Source organism: Ambystoma mexicanum, chromosome 2p (genome assembly GCF_040938575.1).
Source record: "Ambystoma mexicanum isolate Mex_15411 chromosome 2p, UKY_AmexF1_1, whole genome shotgun sequence".
NCBI classification, from domain to species: Eukaryota; Metazoa; Chordata; class Amphibia; order Caudata; family Ambystomatidae; genus Ambystoma; species Ambystoma mexicanum.
In genome coordinates, this window is record NC_090923.1 from 1440248340 (window position 1) to 1440271870 (window position 23531).

The 23531-nt window shown below is 45.6% G+C and overlaps 1 protein-coding gene across 2 annotated transcripts in view; it reads right to left on the reverse strand.

The window, feature by feature from the left end:
• Positions 1-23531, reverse strand: part of LOC138567597 (uncharacterized) — a 153180-nt gene that overhangs the window by 66766 nt on the left and 62883 nt on the right. For both annotated transcript variants that reach the window (XM_069645980.1, XM_069645981.1), the window contains exon 3: positions 16633-16746. In XM_069645980.1, coding sequence (XP_069502081.1) covers positions 16633-16746 — 114 coding nt within the window. The remainder of the gene's footprint in view (positions 1-16632; positions 16747-23531) is intronic.

The window sequence follows — 23531 nt, forward strand, 5'->3', positions numbered from 1 at the left end:
GTTCATGCAAACTTCAGCAGTTCATTGTTCCTAAACTTTCGACACGCTCAGCATTCTAGCTGACATTGGCGGAACTTACTTTTGAAGTAATGCGGGTGAAACAAAATGGTGCTTTTTGTAGTAATGCCGTTGACAGGAAATGGTGCAGATCTTCTCAATAGTGCCCGCAATAACGTTGTCCGTCACACCGTGGACATTTTCTCATTATAATTACAGAAACTTAATTTCCCACAGAAATTGCTGAATGTATGCCATTTCAACAGTACGAAGCTTACACGCTTCAGCCGTACACGTACAGCTCTTATGTTGAGATTGCTGCTGCCTCGGCTGTAGATCGGGACCCCAATAATGTTGCGGCGCAATCTCAATGCTCCAACTCAAAGTAGCTGGAACCGATATACGGGATTCATGCTAATCTCATGGTCAGCTTTATGTGGCTTGCTCCAGAGTTGGAAACAAAGAATTTGTTCACTAGCTCCTACAGGAAAAACTAGAAATATTGTCTACAAAGAAGTATTGGTTTAGCACTGGTTTAGTTCATTAAATAAACTTTAAACTAGGACTGAAGTAGGAATTACTGTGCAAAGCAAGGGTACACCTGCTAGTAGATGTACATATAAAAGGGACATTTGTGGATATGTGTGTGCGCATGTTCGAAACGTTCAGCATACTTCCCAACATGCTAGAAACCTGAAAGTTGACATGTTGGTAGGTTCCATGGTGTCGACAATTTGTAGGCAGTCTGCAATGCTACCCCTGCCATATGGCTCTTCGTCTCATAGTTCTACATAAACTTCAGCAGTTTATTGTTACAAACTTTCCACACTATCAGCATTCTAGCTGACATTAGCAGCACTCTCTTTTGAAGTCATGCGGGTGATGCAAAACAGTGGTTTGTAGTAAACTGTGCTTTTGTAGTAATGCGGGTGACAGGAAATGGTGCATGTCTCTTCAATAGTGTCTGCAATGACGTAGTCTGTCACGTTGTGGCAAATCTCTCATGATTATTACAAGAACTTAATTTCCCTACATGCTTCAGCCGTACACATACGGGTACAGCGTTACAAGCTTACACGCTTCAGCCCTATACATACAGCACTTACATGTTGAGGTTGCTGCTGCTTCGGCTGTAGATCAGGACACCAATGATGTTGCTGTGCAATCTCAACGCTCCAACTAAAAAAAAAGCTGAAACCGTGCACCGCAGCCTGACAAGGATGCATCCATCCTGAGTTTTAATGTAGTGAGTGTCTGAAACGGCATGCCTTGATTCAGATTGTCTCCCTTGGCACACCAGTGAAGTGCTTGGTGGAAGGCTGGCGTGAGGTCTACTATGTCCTCCCATGAGCCATTGACTTGTGTCCATTGGTGGTACAGCGCTTCTTGTATGGGCCTCTTCCGTAGCATGCACTTTGGAAATAGGCATTTATAGGAGATTTGAACCAATGCACAGTGGACAATGAATTGTCGAGAAACCACGCACTTTGCCCGAGTACAGCGGTTAAAATTTCTGACAGTTGCACCATTGGGATGCTTGTGTCTAGGTCCAATCCCAGGAAGGTGGCGGTTTGAGCTAGTATGGGTGATGATTTTGGCCTGTTGCTGGAAAAGCCTAGGTTTGCAACATACTTGTTTGCGCTACCGCCGTGGCTGCAGCCCTTGGATAGTCTCCCTTTATGGGCCAGTCGTCTAAATAAGGACATACTTCTATCCCTGCAAGCCTGAGATGTGCTGCAACTGGCACTAGGCACCATGTGAATACCCTTTGAGCTGACTTGAGACCGAAGGGGAGCACTCGGAATTGGAAGTGTGCTGCTCCTACAGACAACCTGAGATACTGTCTGTGTGCTGGATGGATTGGAAGGTGAAGACAGGCGTCTTCTAGATCTACCACAGGAGCAACAGTTGGAAGGACGTCATCTTGAAATGTATGCGCCTGATGAACTGAAGGCCCTTAGAACTAAAATTGTGCACCACTGACCATTCTTTTTGATAAGGAAAAAGCGAGAATAGAATAACCCTTTTCCATTTGGATTGTTTGGGACCCGTTCTATGGCTGCTTTCTGTAGAAGCTTGTCCACTTTTAACTTTAGCTGCTCCAGGAGAGGCGCCCTTCGAGGTTGCAGAGCTCAACATGGAGGGTGGTGTAGAAATTTGAGTGTGTCCCTTTTGCACTACTTGTGACACACCCACTTGTCTGATGGTATTAGTTTCCAATGATATAGATGTTGGCTTATCTGCCTTCATAAGCGGGTGTGTCGTGGGTGGCGCGGCGCTCTCATGTCAATTCTTTTTGGCCTGGGCCCTGCTCTGGGCTGGCCCCCTCCTGCCTCTCGATGAGTGGTATTTGGTGGTAGATTGCTGTTATCTATTGCTCATCTGGTAAGAAAGTGGAGGACGATCCTTGAGTGTGGAATGGTCCGGCGTATCCCTTGCATTTTGCGGTGGAAACGTGAAAGGAACAGCGATCTTTATCTTTATCCGTGAGCGAGCATATAGCTCTCACTGTGTCAGTATCTGATTTGATGCCCTTTAGGTGGTCGTCTATTTTTTTACTGAACAGATCTTGCCCATTGAATGGCATGTCTAGTATTTGGGGCTGTACCTCGGGCCTGAAACGAGTGGTCTTCATCCATGCTCGTCTTCTAAGCACTGTACCATAGGCCATTTGTCTGAAACCGCATTGAGCCATGTCAACTGCAGTTTCCATCATATGGTCAGATGTGGCTTTCCCATCCGCAACAATGGCTTTGGACTCCTCTTGGAACTCCGCAAGGTGGTGTTTGGTGAACTTAAACCTTTTGAGCAATAGCTCCCTGTCAAACTTAGCTGTCATAGCTAGTGCATTGCCCACTCTCACTGTGAGTGATGCTGCCAAGGACACCTTCCTGCCTATAGCCTCAAGCTTTCGCCCTTCCTTGTCCGGGGGAGCTTTTAATGGTGAGACTGAGTTTGGCAGCTTTCTTATGGCTGCCATGTGTCAGATACTGAGGTAGTTGAACTCGTAGCGAAGTAATAGAGTTCTTCCTACCAATGTACCCCTCTGGGTACATGAGGTAAACTTCAGAGGAGTCAATTAGTCGAACGATGGAACACCAGACGAAGAACCAGGTTCTGTAAGGGAACAATGGCAAATTAGTGTGCAGGTCAATGAAATCAATTGTGCAAGGACTAGCAGCAGGACATAAACTATTAGACAGTAACTAGCCAGACACTAACCTAATTACATGTTATTTTCTATTCTGTTTTAGGAGGCTTCAAGTCATCGGATACGTCCCCAATAACTACACTACAAATAACAAAATGCAGGATTAAGCCCGGGAAGTTTCCAGAAAACAAGATAGAAAGGAAAATGCCAAGGACAATGACTTACCAGGACGGATTCTTGTTGTACTTGGACATCTCCACGGAGCAACCAGTGTATTGGCTAACCCGACGGCACGAGGACGCAGGACGGGAACGAGAGTCTCAAGTCCCAAGACTATCCCGCCGGCACAAGGACGCCTAACGACCGGGGCACCGAGTGATGAGCAGTCTCTAGTTCGTGGCACCTTTAATAAATACACTGGTGTGGTGTGGAGAAGGTGTCGCTGAAGCCAACCCAAAGTGAAGATACAATGCGTACTCAACAGTTCCAGTTCTAGGAGCAGATAGAAGGATGGTCAAGGGCGTTCTGGGTTCTGTTAACTTGCGGACGGCGAGGTATCAAAGCAGCAGGTAGAAGGTTAGTCAGATGGCGTTCCGGGTCTGTTTTACCTTGCGGACGACGAGGTATCAATGCGGCAGGCAGAAGGTTAGTCAGATGGCGTTCCGGGTCTGTTTTACCTTGCGGACGACGAGGTATAAATGCAGCAAGCTGAAGGTTAGTCAGGTGGCGTTCCGGGTCTGTTTTACATGCGGGCAGTGAGGTATCAATATCGGCAGGCAAAGGCAGTTCCGTAACAACGGTCCGGGTCCGATATGGGCCTCTAGAAAACAATACAAGGTACAAGGCACAAGGATACAATACAGGAGAGCAAAGAGTTTGAAGCCGTGATATTTAGCAAAATCAGAAGCACAGATCTGCGCAACTCAGAAGTATTTATGGGTTGACATGGTAACAAAACTCCTCCCTGAAACGTCACACGTTTGAACGGGAATGTATCGGATGCCAATGTCGCCATGGCAACCTATGTCCGACACACTGAGGCGATAGAGGACGGTGAAAGCGAGATAAAACCATAGGAGGCTTTTTAAACATAGCTTTCTTTCTGGACATAGCTTGTCCCGTAACACAGCAAGTGCCCCTTAACTTTAGACTGTATGTGAGTGCGCAACGGGATCCTGACACCATGGTTATGACAGTCTGTTTCGGATGCCCTCTCGGGCACAATGGTGCAGTATCTGGTGCATTATGTTTTGCTCTGGCTGATCAAGTAGAGCCGGAGTAGCCTGAGGCGTTGCCAAGATCTCCCCTGCCTCCCATATTGTATTGAGGATTGATATGTAGTTACCATGCGCCTGGGCTTGTCCCTATGCTCATAGAGCACCAATTCCATTTTTCTCTCTTCGCTAGCCACCTGGATCTGAAAGAGCTCTGCTGATTTGGCTACTATGGTATGAAAAGACACAATGTTGTCTGGTGGTGACGAACTCTCAGAAAAGTCATTTTTTTCTTTGTTTTTCTATTATGTCGTGTCCCACACATCTGCATCCTGATCTGGCATATGCCTGGAAGTCCCCCTTCCTCTGGCTTGTCGTCATCATCAGTGCCTGGGTCTGAAAGTCCCTAAAGGGATCATCCCTAGTGTTTGGATCATGAGGGTCTTCCTGCCAGTCTGATAGCAAAGCAGTGGACGGAGCTATGTAGTTCCGGGTCCTTGGTGGTGGCGAGGACCATGATGATGAAGGAGGCGGTCTCTGCTTTTGAGGTCTAGTGGTTGAAGATGTACTTCGGGTTGACCATTGTTTCTGGTGGCTACTCCTTGAAGGTGATCTATGTGGGAGTACTGAAGGTGACCCGCTACGTGAAGATCAGTGCAGGGAGACATAGTAAATGCTACAATGTGACCTTCCCCGTCGTGGCAAATCTTCCCTTAATGTTGTAGGATCTCTACTCCCATGTCAGGGAGAAACACTTTCTTGTCTAGAAGGTGGTGGAGCTGACAATCAAGCTCACTGTCGCCTTTGAAACTCGTCTACGACACCCTGCATTGACTGCATGAGGGTCGGGTCAAGTCAAATGAATCTGAGGTGTCCTTAATGGTAGGCTGCCAAAGGTGGTTGTATTTCTTCGATATCGAAGAACTCTTCATGAAGGATGACATCTGGCAGCTTTGTCATTTATGTAATTGGAGCTAGGCGTCCAGCTGCCTCTAGGCTGCTTAGAACTGGTGTGCTTTTTTCTTGACCACCTGCTTTCTTTTGTCCACCTGTTGTGGACGGAATAGATGTGTTGTCGATGACCGTTGGAAAATTTTTACCTGTTTTAGATGTGTTTTGCCCCGTGGACAGTTTGGGCGTCTTCGTGGACAGTGTGTCAGAGAAAGCAATCTAGCAAGAACAAGGGAAGTGGCGAGATTGATACAGACATACACTAAATGTGGCTGTAATCCACAACGGTGAGAGAGAAAGCTGAATGGAGAGGTTGCCTCCATACGCGGCACACACAAGTACCCCACAGAACTGCCGAGCAACATCAGCAAGCCCGGACAACGACTCACAAGCCCCTCAAGACCACAGGGGACAAAACAGTCGTACCCACCCTCTCTAGAGAATTTGACTTTGGGAGACCCAAAAAAGGTCCCAGAACACAAACAAGAACACTTACCTTGCCAGGCCACCATCTCAATTACGTGGCAGACCCACAAGGATAAAGTAGGCGGGGCTTAACCTGCTACTTATGACTTTGCTTTGCACACACATCCGAAGTGGAGAAGGCAGGACCAGATTAGGGGGGGGGGGAGGAGAGAGAGAGAAAGAGAGAGAGAGAAAGAGAGAGAGAAAGAGAGAGAGAGAGAGAGAGAGAGAGACAGAGAGAGAGAGAGAGAGAGAGAGAGAGAGAGAGGGAGAGATCCAATCCCAGAGAGTGATACAAGCAGGGGTTATGCAGGTGAAGTCAGAGATGGTGGGAAACTAAAAGACCAGCAAAAGGGAGGAAGGAGCGGTGGACTTTGGAGGCAATTTCAGGAGCAGTTGAGATATTGGATTGAGAGTGGAAGTGTTACTCCTGTGTGAGCTTGCGTGTTTGTGTGGCGAGTGCGTTTAGAAAGATTAGTGTAAGGAGTGACTGTGAAGACAATGGCATTAAGTTAAAGAAGGGTGTTTAGTAGTGGGGAGGAGGGAGCAGTAGTGAGGGGAAGGGATTGGTAGGGTACTGGAAGGAGATCTGAAAGGGTGATGGCAAAAGCTAGGAGGGGTGAGAACATCTAAGCAACAGGAGATTGGTGGGAGGAGTTCGGCGAATGGGACAAGAGGATAGCATAGGAACAGGAGAGGCGAGAGTGAGCGCACTAGGTGGTGCCTGAATCCAAGAGGATATATGCAAGGCACAATCCCCAAATCCCAGTAGAATACTAGCCCCTGAACAAAGGTGGGAAAGATAGGGAGTTTTGCGAGATAAGACCTTCTGCGCCTTTAGGTACTCTCCACTGGCAGATAGAAAGTAGGGGTCATTCTTCTGTATCTACTTTCCTGGGGCCAGTTACACCTGGGTTACGGTTGAGGTGCAACTGTTAAGATGAATTTCTAGAATCTGGCCTGGTGGACAGTTTGTAAGAGGCCACCCTAGTTATAGTGGGGATCATACGAAAACAGAGAATGAAATAATATCGAAGCCCAAAATACTGACATTCAAGACCCCCATTCTTACCACATATATACGTGCGGGGTGGGCTAAGTAAATATTAAAGGTGAAAGGGTATTGGGGGCTACAGGGGGTCTCCCACCGCCTACTTATGTGGTAAAAAGGGATCAAAATCGGTATTTTCGGCTTCAACATTATTTTTCCGCAGTAGTCACATAGATTTGTTATAGTGAGCCCTCAGCAAATGTTTGAATCTTGGTTTGAATTGACTCCAGGTACTGGTCCTTGGCTTGGTCAGGGCAGTAAATGGAAACCACTGTGAGAGGTTAGACAACCACAATCAAGGTAAGTATGGAGAGTGGTCAAGGCTTAGTTTTAGGAGAAAGTGAGTGGGGTAAGGTGTCCACAATGAGTTCACACAGTGAAGCACACAATTCAGTTTAGACAGGCAAGTACAAAAATACTCTATTATTATAGGCTCAAAAACACACACTAAGAAATGCAATTCGTAATTTCATATAATAAGGTAAGTAGTAATTAGTGTAATGAAACCAGTTCATAAGAATTGTAGCCTAACTTTAGAAGTCCATTCCCTATGATGCATTGGGCATGTACCCAAAATTCACAGCACTTCCTCTTAGGAGAGGGGACTGAATTAAGCAGAGTTCTTGTGGTAGTGAAATGTTCCAGAGGATAGTCAACAGCATCAGTGAAATTATATTCCTATCTTTCAGGTACAAGCTTTTAGATCTGATGTTCAAAAAGCAAGGGAATGGAAAAACCAAAGATTATTCTCAGGTTTATTCTAAGGAGAACAGGTGTAGATGAATGCGCTGGAATTACTTACCCCCTGACTATGATTTTCCCAGATGACTAGGTGGGTCAACTGGGGTGGGACCAGGAGGGTCACTTGAAGTAGGTATTCCCTCCGTTTGTTCTGGTGCAGGTCCAAGGATTTCTCCAGTCGGCTGCTGGCGCAGAATGCAAACCCTGCAGAAGGCGGCATGCAGGTTTCAACGATGCAGGACTCTTCTGAATGTCACTGCACAGCGACAATGGCAGGCGCCTCTCCAGTCTCGGTCGAAGAAAATCTTCTAGAGCAGGATCCCTTGAAGCTGGGAAGCTGAAACTTGGCAGGAAAGCGACTTGTGGCACAAGCTGGAGACCACTGAAGTTCCGGTGATGAACACAGAACAGCAACGATTCTACTGAGGTAGCCCACTAGAGAGCTGATCAGTCCCACAAGGTGGTCTAGAGACACTTCCGAAGGCTCGGGACAGCTTGATCCTAACAAATGGGTCAAAACTGGTTGGTCCCATCAGTCCAAGGGTTAGAGCACCGCTCAGGGCCTTTCGCAGGATCAGTTAGTCCAGCAGGGCTTCACAGGGCCAATCACACGAAAAGATGCTGGGCCTCTTCGGCAGTCATCCACAAATCTTCAGTCGTCTGCACGTCTACACAGTATACTTGGCTCTAACGCTGAGCTAAATAAATGGCTGCAGGAGTCTGTTTCTTATCCTAAATCCTGGCTGCGGGCAAGTCCAAGCCCACCAATGGTAAGGACCAGCAACATTCAAACACCTCGCAGTGGTCCAATTGGGGACCACTGTGGGTTTCACAAATGCCCCACACCTAGACTCTATGACACACTAATGTGGAGTGGGACCAGACAGTCCACCCACATCCTGGGACCACACACATCAGGGCCAGCTTTCCTGTGTGAATGCATGACCACATAAGGGTATTCCTGACCTGAGAAGGCAAGAAGGCGGCCAAACAACAATATGGCCAAAGCACAGCAAAACATCTCGTAGCACAGCCATTTTGGGCACTAGCTACGTTTAGTAGCCACAGTCGGTAAACGCGAATGGGCACACTCAAAATAATGCAAAAATGGTTAAAAGGCATTGGCTGCCACCGGCTTGTCTTTAGACACATACAAAAGTATCCCCACTGCATTGTAAGATACTATGTGCACTGTTAAAAAGTTACAAAATAGGAAAAAAGACAAAACGGGAAACCTAGTTTCCCAGTATTGATAGTCGAGGATTGATCAGTATCCCTGTGACAAAATGAGAAAAAGTCCAGGGGAGTAAAGCTGAAGGCTTCACTTCCCTATAGAAAGTCAGGGCAGGTTCAAAAACAAAAAGCAAAAAGTTTGGGCGGTCAATAGAATATGAAGGGAAAGTTGTCTAAAGAGAAATCTTTCTGAACAGTGACACAAGAAGAAGAAGAGAGGAGCTGCACAGGGCCCACAATAACTTCAATCAAAACCCTTCCGCCACCCCTGAGACTGAGCGATTCTTCATCCATCTGCGACAAGTGGTCTCATAAGTGTGATACCAAGATCCCCAATACATAGGTTGCCCATTGCCATCCAGAGGTTGAGTGGTGTGAATGCTGAACAAAGCTAGGCTTTCCACCCGAGTCAGAGTAGGAGCCGCAAGCTGTTCTCAGTATGGCGATCTAAAGGTTACCATCCCTCCTCCCAGAGGAATGGCCATGGTTCAGGCTGGACTGAAGTTATAGATACCGGAGGTAACCTATGGAAGGTGGCTCCAAAGTCAGGGTTGGCTTTGGCCCATACATATTCCCTGGAAGTGGAAGCAGAAGAGATTGATAGGGATTAATAGGGAGAGGTCAAAGTGATTGTGTTAAAACCTGAGGAATACTCTTGTTTATTCTGCAACCAGGCCAACCCATTGCACAACTAATTAGTGAATGGATAAGCATCTCGGACATTGAGGAAGTTGAAACATGGAGAATACCAAAAGTTCAAAAGCAGGGTTTGGGGCGATGACTGAAGCACCACGAGAACTTCCAGGCTCTGCTTCATCATTTGCTGGGACGCAAAGAATGAATCCATTCCTAGACCAAGCCCGGAAGAACCTGGTCTCCTGGACTGTGAGCTGAACGCCGAAGATCCCACATTTCATAGAGAGGAGGGGACTCCTGTATCTAAGTCAGTGTGAACCCACAAGGAGATGGTGTCAACTACTATCAATTGTTGCCGTAGAAGAACCTGCTTTACAAGATGTAATCATCGAGTAAATCACCCAATGAACTGAACTTTCACCTACAACGTCATAGCTCTACAAGAGATTTGGCTGATTAACTCCTTAATTATCAACAGCTGGAACATCTCTGAAACACTTGTGTATGAGCGCGAAATAAATGAAATATCATATAAGATCTTAACCTCACAGGCTATCCAGTGGCCGTCCCAAAGGCGGTCTGGCTCTGGGAGTTGGGAAACCCCAGGATTTGGCTGCTATCCCTAGTGCATCTTTGAACGTGCAAATTGGCAGAGTATCAGATCCCCAGAATTCTAATAACCCTAGAGAAATCATCATTAACCTCTATGATCCCCCCTATGTAGGTTGTTATGAGGCCACCCATCAAGGAAAAGGAAAAACTAATTTCCGAATTGATGGGCATGCCAGCTGCTATTATCTGTGGGGACCTAAATTCTAGGAACCGCAAGACGCCTGGGAAAAAGAAACAGCCATTAGATTGCTCATCTCCAGCCCCCCGGGCCCTGGAGATAGATTAGATCAAGCTGGTAAACGGGGATCACAATGGGCTAACTTGCTCTATTTGGCTGGGTTCAGTATGGCTAATGGAGCCTTTCCCTCTGATTCCCCCCAAATAACTGGCATAACTGTTGCAGCATAATCAATTTTATCTTTTGTGTCTTTTTTGCCAACGATTTGCAATTGATCACAGACCTGTGTGTCTTTCAAAACCCAGAAAGTGATAGTGTTCCAATTATTGCTAGCCTGTTTCTGCTTTTTAGCCCTACCTCTACCGGAACACTGCAGGTTAACTCGCAAATGAACCGGTTGTCTTGGAGCAATGGTAACATGGGGGCTGCTAGGTCTATTTTTGAGGGTTTTACCTCAGCTTGTTCGCATCTTAAACCACAACGTACCCTTGAGACAGATTCTTCCATTATTTCCAACTATGAAAGATGCACTGAAGACATCATGGCAAAAACTTTAGCTAAGCGTGTGACTCACTCACGTGTTGGGATTGGCCCTAAGAAATTACATTGACACATATTCAATAAAGATATTAGAGCCAACCAAGGGATGTGCGTAAGGAATTACTCAAACTGGCATCTACTGAACTACATCCGTTAAACTATGCCACGAGAACCAAGGCGCTAAAGACCAGTTACTGCAAATGGCTAAAATGTCATACTTTTCAAGTTCAGTGTGCTCAATGGCAGAACCTGATTCATGCATCTTATACCAAAAACACAATTGTGTTTTGGAAAATCCTCAATGGTAACAAACCTTTGGTCCGTGATATTAATGGGGTCGCGGAACTGGCCTGGATAGTCATTTTGTAACACGTTTGGGGGGGTGAAACATCTCAGAAAGTGGTTGACACCACTATTATTGGTTGGCAATTTTCAAAAAGCGTAAATGATATTTACAAGCTCATCATGGCTAGTAAATCATCCCGAGCTCCCGGATGGTATCTTTAATCATTTACTAAAAACTGATCTGGAAATCTGGGCAACTACACTATACTGGCGTTTTCTTTGGATCAGCGCAACCCAGGTCATTCCATCTTCATGGCAGGACAGCATTATCGTTCCTGTTCATAAAAAAGGGAGCCATGCGGACCCTGCCAATTATCGGCTGCTGGTTACGTTGGATACCCTGGAAAAAGATTTTTGCCAGGGTCCTGCTAGGAGTTTGGGCTGACATTATCTGCTAAAATCAAACAGGGTTTCGGAAGGGCTTTAATACTACTACATATGGCCTGGCTTTAGCGATTATCATACAGCAGGCTTGGCTAATCCGTAAAACTCCTGTCTATGTGGCTTACATCGACTTCAGCACAGCTTTTGATACTGTAGACAGGGGCAGGCTATGGAGGAAGCTGGGCTCCCGGTCCAGCCCTTCTGGCCCGTTAAGGATGATTGTCATCTGCCTCCATGAACAGAGAAGTGTTAAGGTTTGTCGTGACCAACGAGGTGTTTTGACTAGCTGGCTCTCCACCAGGAAGGGTGTTAAGCAAGGGTACATACTAGCCCTTATGCTGTTTAATCTTTGTCTGATCTTGGATACATACTAGCCCCTATGCTGTTTAATCATTGTCTGATCTTGGAGAAGCCATCATTAACCTCTCCATAATTCCACCCAAATTAGGAGATTCCTCCATTCAATGGATGGGTTATGCAGGTGACCTTGTGCTCCTCGATTTCACTCCTGGTTGGTTGCAATCTTTATTGAGCTCCCTGAAAATATATTCTGATATTAATTAGCTCAGAGTAAACATTAATAAAACAAAAATTATGATTTTTAGCATGACAAACAAGGCAGCTCAAAAAATGTATCGACACATGGATGGGAGCCCAATTGAGGTTGTCTCGGACTACAAGTATTTGGGTATCATTTTGGACTCCAAATTATGTGGCGCCATACATCTACAACGCACTAAAACCAAGCTTTGCCACATAACAGGCACCATTAGTTATTTTGCTCATAGGGGTGGGAGATATTCCATAGTAGCATTGTATAAACTGTACCATTTGGAACTGAACATAGTGCCGATTCTTGTTAGCTTTTATCAAACAATTCTAACTCTATACTGGAAGCTTGTGAATGCAGATGAAGCTTTACTGAACAAGCTAATGTATGATGTGTTGCAGACCAAAGCTAGCCTGATGTCCTCTAGTTGTCTGGAGAAGGTTAGGCTCGTGGCTTAGCTGGTCTCCTAAAAATGTGTTAGCAAAGCCACTTAATATAAGAACATCATGAAGACAATTCTTCACACAGAGTGATGAATAACTGATTGTGAATTTGGCCACTAAAAGCAACGCTGCTAAATACATTGAGTACATTCCGGCACGTAAACAGTTTCCAAGCTATATTCCGTTGTTTGTTATGAAGAACTGAAGATATGTGAGAGGGAAGTATGTAGCATTAAAAGTTAACTTTTGTTAACTGCGTAATACTGTAAATAAATAAATAAAAATAAATTGTTGGTCTCAAAGGTCTTCACAAAGGCTCTATTATAGTAAGCCCACTCTATTCTAACAGCCAGACACCTGGAGGGAAGCATGAAACACGCCCTTGGTAAATTGGTTACTTAACCTGGGACAAACTAGAACGATTGGATTCCCAGAGCTCTATTCACAGTAAGGAAGCCCCCCCCCCCCACAATCATCAACCATATTATCCCCATTTGAGCTGGTGTACGGGCGAACCCCAAAGATCTCCTGCATATTCTTTGAAGGGGGTGGGAAGGCTCCCCAACAGTCAATAAACTATGCTATATTCAGAAAAAACAGTAAATACATGGAAAAGCTCTGGCAGTGGCTAAGATCCCATGCTGATTTTTGCAACCACTCCTTTGCCTCATGATCCTTCCCCTCCCCTCTGAAGCACTCCCTTGTGCATCCTCTTCTCAAGAAACCCACAGCTGATCCTTCTTGTCCAGCTAACTATCACCCAATTTCCATTTCTCCCTTTCTGGGCAAACTCCAGGAAAAGTTGGCCATCTCTCATCTTAACCTTCATTCCAATTCTGTTGGCTGTCTCCATGACCACCAGTCTGGCTTCAGAGGTGCCAGAAGCACGGAAACTGCTCTCCTAAACATCTGTGAAGATCTGCTCTCCAACCTTGACTCTAACATTCCCTCTGTCCTTATCCTCCTCGATCTCTCTTCAGCCTTCGACACGGTCAACTATACCATCCTGCTCAACCATCTCTGTGAAAACCTGGGTATCACTGACCAGGCTCTGGCCTGGCTGACCTCTTTCCTCTCAGATCGACCCTCCCAGGTCCAACTTGGGTCCTTCCTATCATCTATCTTCCTCTCTACCTGTGGTGTTCCCCAGGGTCTAACCTCTCGCCATGGCTTTTCAACCAATACCTGGCAACTCTCTGCTCAAATTTCCAGTGCTACGCTGACGACACTCAACTCATTTTCAGGCTGCCTTGTGCCACCTCCTCTCCCTCTCTCATCTCTGATTGCCTAACTGCCATTCAAGATTGGTGTGCCGCCAATGATCTTTGTCTGAATGCCAACAAGACGGAGCTCCTTCTCATCAGCACACCTTCACCTTGCTTTCCCCTCACTCTCTGGCCGGCTTCTCTTGGCCCTCCTCCTACCCCCACCTGCGAGGCTAAGAACCTCTGGGTCATCTTTGGCTCCAGCCTTTCCTTTTCCACCCACATCTCCGAGGTCTCTAAAAAGTCAAATTTCCTACGGCACCTCCTCAGAGGTACTCTGCCTTTCCTCTCCTTCCCTCAAAAGCTCATGGTATCCCAAGCTCTGGTTCTCTCTAGGTTGGACTATTGTAACAGCCGCTTTCTAAATCTACCTGCCTCTACTCTCTGCTCTCTGCAACTAATCCAGAACAGGACTTCAAGACTTGTCCTTGTCCTCAAGCCCTGGGATCGTATCTCCCCAGCTCTGAAATCTCTCCATTGGCTCCCACTCGCTGCAAGGATTAAATTCAAAACCCTCTGCATTGTCCACAAGGCTTTCTGGGGCCTGGGTCCAAAATACCTTCAGCTATCCCTCCGTAAATACCTCCCCTCTTGAGTTCTTCGTTCCTCTACCTCCAACTCCCTCAGGGTCAGTCGTTTTTTCAAAGAAACGAGCTGTGGGTAGATCTCCGTCTTCGGCTGGGGCCTCCCTCTGGAACAGCCTCCCTGCCACTCTAAAACTTGAGGAGAACCATCTCTGGTTCCAGGAACACCTCAAGACCTTCCTCTTTTCTTCTGCCTTCGCTCCCCCTCTCCCCTGCTGATCTGGTCTCTCTTGGTACTGTGTATCTGGCCACCCTCTGTCCTCCGGGTCCAGGTACCTGCTCACCCCACCAACCTCCCGCACTGCCTTCGGGCCACCCCTTGCACTGGGGTCTGTATCTGTACCCATACAGCCCCCCCTTTTCTTCCTGCACTTATCAGACCTTACCTGTCTGCTGCCTTAAACCTAGCACTTGCAAATTGCTGGCTGCACTACCACTGTTTGTTGCCTTTATTATTTATTTAATGTTACATATCTGTTTCTCCTCTGCTTTGCACTTTCCACTCCCCCCCCCTTCCATGCACTTTTCCCCTCCCCTTCTCACATGCACTTGCGCGTTCTCAATGTCACTGGACCTAGTAAAATCGCTGTTTTGTTCTCCCCTGTTTCCCTCCCTTGCCTTGTCATGCTCAAACACTTGTGTACGAGCGCGATAGAAATAAAATATATCAATAGTCTCTTGAATATGTTTTCAGAGTCACTCCCCTCAATGAATGACCAATATTATCTTGAATATGTTGCCCATATTTCTTCCGGAGGTATTTTCCATTGTATATTTTTCAACGCGTCCTGTCCTGTTTTTACGCCGGCAGCATGTTAGATGCACCAGGTCTTACTAAAGGTGTGGGGTTGCGTTCCCCTATCGGGTGTTCCTATGTCGTCATTCCATTCACATACTTGTCAGGATATGTGGCCTATTAGACTATATTGTCAAGTCCCCATTTTTTACGAACACACCAATATCTATTGTTTCAATACACGAAACTTCGAGTGATACAAGACTGGGTGACAGACCAGAAACCTGAGGTCTTAGTCAAGTACCCTGTCAGGAGCAGGACATGCATCCTGAAAGTCAATAAGTTTAAGTCCAGGAGAAGCTCTGATGTGAAACAGGGTCTGGCAAAAGATCACATTCACTTAGAGAAGCCTGTACCAGATCTCAACAAGAATCTCAGAAAAGGGCAAGAACCCAGGAAAAAAAAGAGACCTGGATGAGGGCCAGACTGACTGTAAGAGCTTCGATAGCCTTTCCTAAAGATTTTACAGATTGGGTTAAACTAGAGAAGGACTACTTAAAGATTTGATCCCTTTTGGTTGGGACGAACTCATCATCTTTTGTTAGTTAGGAGAGCCTTGGCTCAGGACTCAAATATAAGGATTGAAGATTTTGGTTGGCCATCCTTTGGAATTTTTGACTGTTAGCATAGGGAGTCTTGCGTTGAGACAAGGACTTAATAACAGTAGGGACCCTATGATAAGGAAGGAGAACTTTACTCTATACTCTTCCCTTCCCTTTGCTGTATGGCTAAGGGTGAGGGGGTTTACTCCATATGAATAGGTTACCACACAGTAAAGGAGAGTACTTATCTGTGCAAAGAGTGTTGGTAATCCAAGCTTCTGCTCACCCAGGCGGTCTGGTATGAGAGGCTCTATCTCCCATTCCATTTTCAGGCCCAATATTGCATCCTGGAAGCTTATTGTGAATATTGAATGCAATAGAGGTTTCCCACAGCATGCCGATTGGGAATATATCCATCACTCACTAACCGGAATAACAATTTGGCAGATTTACATGTACTAGATTCTGCTGCTGGAATCCTCTCTATTTGTAATGACTGTTGCATATAGAGATACAGAGGGCAAGGGATTGCTTGCATGTATTGTATTATAGCTATACAGGTTATGGGCTTGAGGTATGTCGCTCTAAACCGGTGTGGTCCTGTTAAAAGGCTAAGATGGAATCCTGGGAGACTCCACAACCTTTCTGTGCACACATTTCCCTGGCATAATCAGCTTTCAAATGTCAAGCCACCCACATTTCAAAACACATTCCTTCTGGCTCATCATCTCTCTTTACCAGTTAATTAGGCTTCATCATTGCTCCATTTCCATGTCCTCATACTCTACCATGTTTCCATACTAAGCCCTATTGCCCCATCACCTGTCCGTTTTCCATCTCACTAGCGGCATCCGCTCCTAATGCCCTAGATTTCGGGGCATAAGGGGAGGTAGTCAGTGGGGATACATTTAATTTTGCATAGATCCCACCAATACAGTGAAGGGGCTAACTCACCTATATAAATAGAGTTGGGAATCCGAGCTTCGGCCACTACCAGAGAGTCTGCTGAGTGCGGGTCCACCTGCTGTTCTGTCTTCAGGAGCACCACCGGCCGAGCGACCTGGAAGCCTATTGATGAAATTAGATCACACTGAAGGTTTCCAACACTGTTCATTGCAACTTGAGACAACACCACCACACTTTTTTTAGGAACACATACCAGAGTTAAGCATTTGGGAGTGGGGGATTGGGTATGTGCACACAGGGTAACATAACTAAGTACCTATACACACACACACACACACACACACACACACACACACTCTGTCTCCCTTCAACTGTTGCAAAGTGACAATTTGCATTTGTTGTGATTTAGTGAGCACTTTGTTCTGAAATGCACTGCAGATGTTAAATCAAATAAGTAGTATACAAAATTGTATCAGTTGGCAGTAAGACATAGTTCATAGCGGAGAGCAGAACACAGGGAACATTTCACTAAGATTCTATCAGACGTTCTAGTTACATTCAAACATTATGTTTACATTGGACATTTACATTTTTATGTTAACAGTTACCACTGGCAATGTGCATTATTTGTGGGGAATGATGCACATGGCATCGGCTGTGGGAACATTGCGGGCTTGGTAGGCTCCCTTGATTGGGTTACATGATGTTCGAGGAGGGAGGGGGTGGTGAAATTGTGCAGGTAAATGGTAGTTTTTAATTCAGAGGATGCCTCACTGGAGTGGCTCCAGTAGCAAGACAAACAAAGCTAGAGGAGACAAGGACTGACGATGCATATGTGGCAATAAGGTTGTAATTTCCAGGGGCAACCTAGAACGAAGAAAGAGAGATGGTATGCATGGGGTGAGTAGAGTCAAGTAAGGGACATGGCAAATGTTATTTACCAATAATCATCTTTCTGGCGCTTGTAACTGTTTAGAGTCGCATTCTATGCATAGTGAGCCATCTAGTGGTTGGTCCAGGGGATTACAAGTTGTTTACCACAAAGTTAACGATAGGCGTTGACACGCGCTATCCTACTATCACCATCTTGTGTGTATGGGTACCCACAATATTACTCAGAATTGACGCCTTGTGATCTTTTTCCACTCGGTCTGTAATTTTAAGGTATGACGTGTGTCCCCTAATCTTGTGGGGAATACTATAAATAATGTACTGGTAAGTAACATTTGTCTTCTAGGGATCATGAATCTGTTAAGATTTATGAGCTATGCATAGATTAGAAGTGGTGTGGGTTTCTCATTGTGAGCATGATTTGTTTATTTATGAATAAATGTCATAGCACCAACTCAACCCAGTTGTCAGTCTCACATGGTTATTAATCAATACACCAGTGCTTAGTGAAAGTGTGAAATGGGCTCAAAGTAGCTGCTTTGCTTACTGTGTCTAGGGGAACATTAGCTAGCAATGCAAGCATTCCTCCTATGGATTCTGTCAAACGTGCCATTGGTGTTGTGTGCAGCCGTTTGTGTGCACGTGTAGCATTCGTGGATGCAACATACATATATCCACCGTGCAAGACTGGATTATCAAATGGACTACTTGCTTGCTCTATTGCAAAGGGTACAAAAACTGGCTCCTTTTACTGTTGTCTTTCATTCAATCCATGCAGAACATGACTGCTTGAACATCGAGTGAATGTCAACTTTTCTCTGCTTTGTTTTGAGGTTTCTGGAAACAAGCTGGCAACTCAATTGACTGGTTTTCCATAGAACCTTGAAACAAACTTCAGTGAAAATAGTAGACAAGTGTGGAAAATCACCTTGTCTTTGATGGCCACAAAGGGTTCATCTACCCATAGTGCCTGAAATTCATTGACTTCTGCTGGAAATACATGCATATAAAAAGGCCACCTTATGACGTGTTTAGGGTAGCACCCCGCCCACTGGCTGTCGGGTGACGGGCCACTTTCAAAGCCATGTACATCAGCCACTATGCCCTCCACAAGAAAGGCCCAAAATATCTTCAACACGAACGTACCCGTTATCAAACCAATAGAAACCCAAGATCAGGCACTGCCCTCCTCCTTGAGATCCCTCCCTTCAAATTGACAAGAATAAGAGGATCCTCCTTCTCCATGCAAGCTCCCTCAATTTGGAACACAATTCACCTTAGCATCTGCTTAGAGGATCACCTTGCCTCCCGGAAGGTCCTCAATATGTGGCCTTTCCCGCACCCCCGCATCATGACAAATCCATGCAACTCTTCGGGTTATTTAACCACCTGTCAAATAGGCACATGCAGCAATGAGCCCCTGATGAAACTGAGCTAGGGAGAGAATAAACTCCATCAGACCCTAGGACAGAATCTGTGCCACATCAACGAAACAAAGAAACCATCCGGAACACACGGGTACATATCGCAGTCCATGTTGATGGATGATAGCCACCCACCTGCACGCCTCTGCTATCCTATACTATTTTAAGACACATTGCACAACACCTCTGCCATAAGGATGCAGCTACACCCCACAACAAAAAATTGGTCTAGCTGGACACAAGTCTCCTGCAGTCGCATACTCCCCCCCCCCCCAACTACATCACAGCATCCATCCACATGACAGCTTGACATTGGTAGCCAACAGGGACTTGACCACCCCACCCTACCTTAGTACTGGCCAATAAGCACACATACATTTTAAACTTCAGACACATTTCCCATACCTTGGACTTCGGTTCCCCAAGGGCGGTCATTTACAGCGATTTGAGGGAAAAGGCACTATAGAAGTGACAAATTACATCACAATACTTGTGAATGAGTTCAAAATGTAGTAACTCTAGTCTGTTTAAGACTATGTTAAGTTCCCAACAGGCTGCTGGATTCGAGACTGGTGGGTGTATATTTTTTAGTACTTCAATGAATGCCTGGACATTGACACTTTCCATCATGTGACCATTTTGTGTGATGGTGTACCCCACCCAGATCGCAAGGTGGACTTTTCGGGAATTGCACACAAGTTCACTTTCTAAGAGGCAAATCAAGTATTTCACAATAAGGGTTTGAGCACATTGTATTGAACTGGTTGTTTGCTTGTTACAATGAATCACAAATCTTTTCCATTTATTGACAAAGAAAGTCTGTGTTTTTTTTGTATGTGTCCTTTAAGAGGCCCATACATCGTTGGTGCAAATGCAGATGTTCCAATTCCATGACTTCTGGATCCAAGCTTCCAATTCACTGTGTATTGTATGGAACGCATGGTAGCAACAATAAAGACATACACAAGTGATCACAATTCAAGGGTGTTTAGTATAAATGGGTGAGAAAAATGACTAATCTAAACCTAAATCTAAGATGGGAGCAAGCTACGACCATCAAATAATAAGGCAGTCTTAGTTGGCAAATAAAAAGGGACTATGCAAACAAATTAAATATTGCTAATCCTTACCGCTAAATTACAAAATAGTGTGGGATAATGTTCATCAGAAAAGAAAGAAGTGTTCACAAAATAATAAGTCAGGATTGTATAGCTGGGGTTTCCCTTCCCCACATTTTTAGCACGGGACTCCTGAGCACAATACACAACTGGCTTCTCCAGCACAAGGTTACAGTTCTTTTTAGCAATATCAGGGCTTTTGGTGGCCAAGTCTCTTTCATACAAAGTCTCGAGGGCCTGATGGATCAATAATAACAAAAAACAAAAATTCCTTTCCGTATCCTTTACGTTGGGTGATGACTCGTCACCTTGGATCCCCCTCAACCGGGCTGCGATCCTTCTTGAATGTTAGCCTCCCTCTGTGGGGTTCACTACGTCCTTTTACTTAAAATATTTTCATCCTGTAGTTTTCATGAATCTCAATGTCCTTTTAAATAAGCGTTCACTGGACATCCCTCAGCCAGGTTCACTCTTGTCAACAAAATTATGCTTCACCCCAACGTGCAGGCAACCCTCAGCCAAGTTCACATTTGCCAGATACACATTTCACTTTGCTTTAACACCTTGCAGGATTCACTTCCCTCAGCCTTTCCCTGGGCATCCCTCCGTCAGGTTCACATAGTAATTCTAACACAGTTGATGATTCTATCACCTCATCAGTAAGGGGGGGGTTCTCTTCCCCTAGCTTTCTCTTAGCATATGTAAGGAACTCATGGTGGCAACAGTAAAGACAGATACAAGTGATCACACTTCAAGGGTGTTCATTAAACTGTATGAATGGGTGAGAAAAACACCCAATCTAAACTTAAATTTTAGATGGGAGCAAGCTACGACCATCAAAAAATAAGGCAGTCCTAGTGGCGTCTTGTTAAATAAAACGGGCCTATACTAAAACAAACTATTGCCAATCCTTCCCTCTAAGTTACAAAATAGTGTGGGATGTTCACCAGTAAAGAAAGAAGTGTTCGCCAAATAATAAGTCAGGAGGTTATGGCTGGGGTCTCCTTTCCCCATGTTTTTTTAGCACTGGACAAGGCAGGACTCTTGAGCACAGCACACTCCTGGGCCTCGCCAGCATAAGGTTATAGTTCCTTGCAATGATACCAGGATCTTCTGGGGCCAAGTCTCTTTTCTGCAAAAGTCTCTTACCTTAGAAGGCCTGGTGGACCATAAACAACAAACAAAGTATCTTCAATAAATCTTCATGTTGGGCGATTTCTCTTCACCCTTGTATCCCCCTCAACCGGGCTCTGATCCTCCTTGCAAGGTGGGTCTCCCTCAGTCGGGTTCACTATGGACAACCACTCACTGTGGACATCCCTCGGTTGGGTTCATATTTGTTACCACAATGTTCACAGGTGTGTTACTGGACACCCTAATTCGCAGGCATCACTCAGTTGGGTTCACATTTGCCAATCAATATAGTTCACTTGGGTTTTATCACAAGGTGGGGTTCACTTCCCTTAGCCTTCCCTTGGTTTTATCACAGTATGGGATTCATCTCCCTTAGCTTTCTTCTCTGTGCCTGTCAGTCGGGCTTCGATCCTTTTTTCTCAGTGTTAGCTCCCTCAGTCGGGTTCACTACGGCCTTTTACTCAGAATATCCCACTTGATGTATTCACACGTCTCAATTACTTTTTAAACAATCTTTCACTGTGGACATCCCTCAGCCGGGGTCACTCTTGTCAACACAAAGTTCACAGGGTTATCGTATTTCACCCTATTTTTCAGGCATCCCTCAGCCGGGTTCACACTTACCCAGTTACACAGTTCACTTTGCTTTACACAATGCAGGATTTAGTTCCCTTTGCTTTCCTCTTGGTTACGGGTCAAAGACTTTCGATTGTACAAGGGGTTTTACTCGACCCTTGTATGACTACTTTGACTTCTTGCGTCGGCTCTCCTAGGGCCTCCTGGAATCTGTAGTTTTAACAAACGGGGACCAGTCAGAGTCTTTCGAATGAGCGCCCACGTGGTGCTGGACCACTCTGCAGCTGGTCTCTCCCTGGAGATTGTTTCAACAGTTCCGTAACACACACAGTCTTTGCTCTTTGATTCACATTATGTTGCCATTTGCAACCTTTGCTCAACACAGCTTTGTTTAATTTCGGTTCTCCCTCCGACTCAACGGCTGTGATGAACCGCTTGGTATTTCTTGTCTCGGGAGTCAAGGCCGGTACCACAGTAGCAAGCGTCTTTCCCTGACTTGGTTATGAGTGTAGGAGGGTTCCGTACACCATTGGCATCTGTTACACCACACTCTAGCTATTCCCTGCCTTATAATTACTATCATGGAGGCTTGCGAGTCTGGGTCAAAAAGGGCAAGGGCACTTCACTCGTTGTTGTCCTTTCGTTATCGCTGCCTTTCTCCTCCTCTTGAACTGCCGTCCTGGAATAGCTGCCTCATCGTGCGGTCTGCCTTGCACAAAGTGTGCTCTTGTGCTCCACCTTTTATCCCTGTGGGGAAGGAAAAGAGCCGTCGGATGTGTGTAGTTATTGTCAATTGCCTGACTCTGCCTACGGGGTAGGATGGGGAAAAGGTGTTATAAGGAAGTCCCACTTCCACTCCCTGATGACACCCCCCCTAATCCAGGTGATCCTCCCGCACTGGTCCACCCACAGGAAATGGATCCAATAGTGATGGCCGTGTCCTGGCCACCTGGATGACAGATCCCCGGGGATTAGTAAGGAAGACACCTTCAGGTTTCTCAAAGTATGGATATGGGTGTGTTATCTGATGGTGTTATGTCAAAAAATATGTTGCAGGTATTACAGCTGTTTCAACATTGTTTATGTGAACAGGATTATGGTCAGACCCTCTTGCAATTGCTTTTGCAGAACTTTGTGGGTTAACTGGGGAAAAAGCGTAAGCAAATATTGCCCACTGATCCTGGTTCTGAATAATTAGAAGCAAAGTTTGGGCATTTTGCATACATTCTGCCAGCAAATAAGTCGGTTTGCTTTTCCCTGCATAGTGAACATTGTTAGTGTGTATTTGTCTTGAGCTGTGTGGAGAATCCAATGGGATTTCTCCCAGGAACCTGGTCTGGGACCCTTCTCATGTGGCCAGGGAAAGGCATGCACTCTCTGATCCTGACCCTGGTGGTGCCAGGAAGACTGGGAGGAACCCCTTTTAAACTTTCCTTGTAAGCCCTCCCTTCAGATAGCCCTTTGCCGACTAAAATAAGTGGAAAAACCTAATTTCCTCAAAAAGAACTACATGTCCCAGAATCCCTCAGGGACTGAAGAAGAGGGCTGCAGAAGTCAAGGGCAGGCAGGCGTAACAGCCTTTAGCAGGGTCAGGCAATTAACACTAAGGGCCTGCACCTGAAGCCAATTGCCCCACCTGAGAGGCATAAAAGGCTCAAGCAGTAAGGAGCAGTAGAAAGGAGGAGCTGGAAGGTTGGCACTAGTAGTAGTTTAAGAGCAGATCATGAGGCTGGCAGTTCACAAGGAAGTGTGACCACTTAAGGGAGAATATTTGCAGGTTCTGAGTTGGTCCTGTGTTCACAAA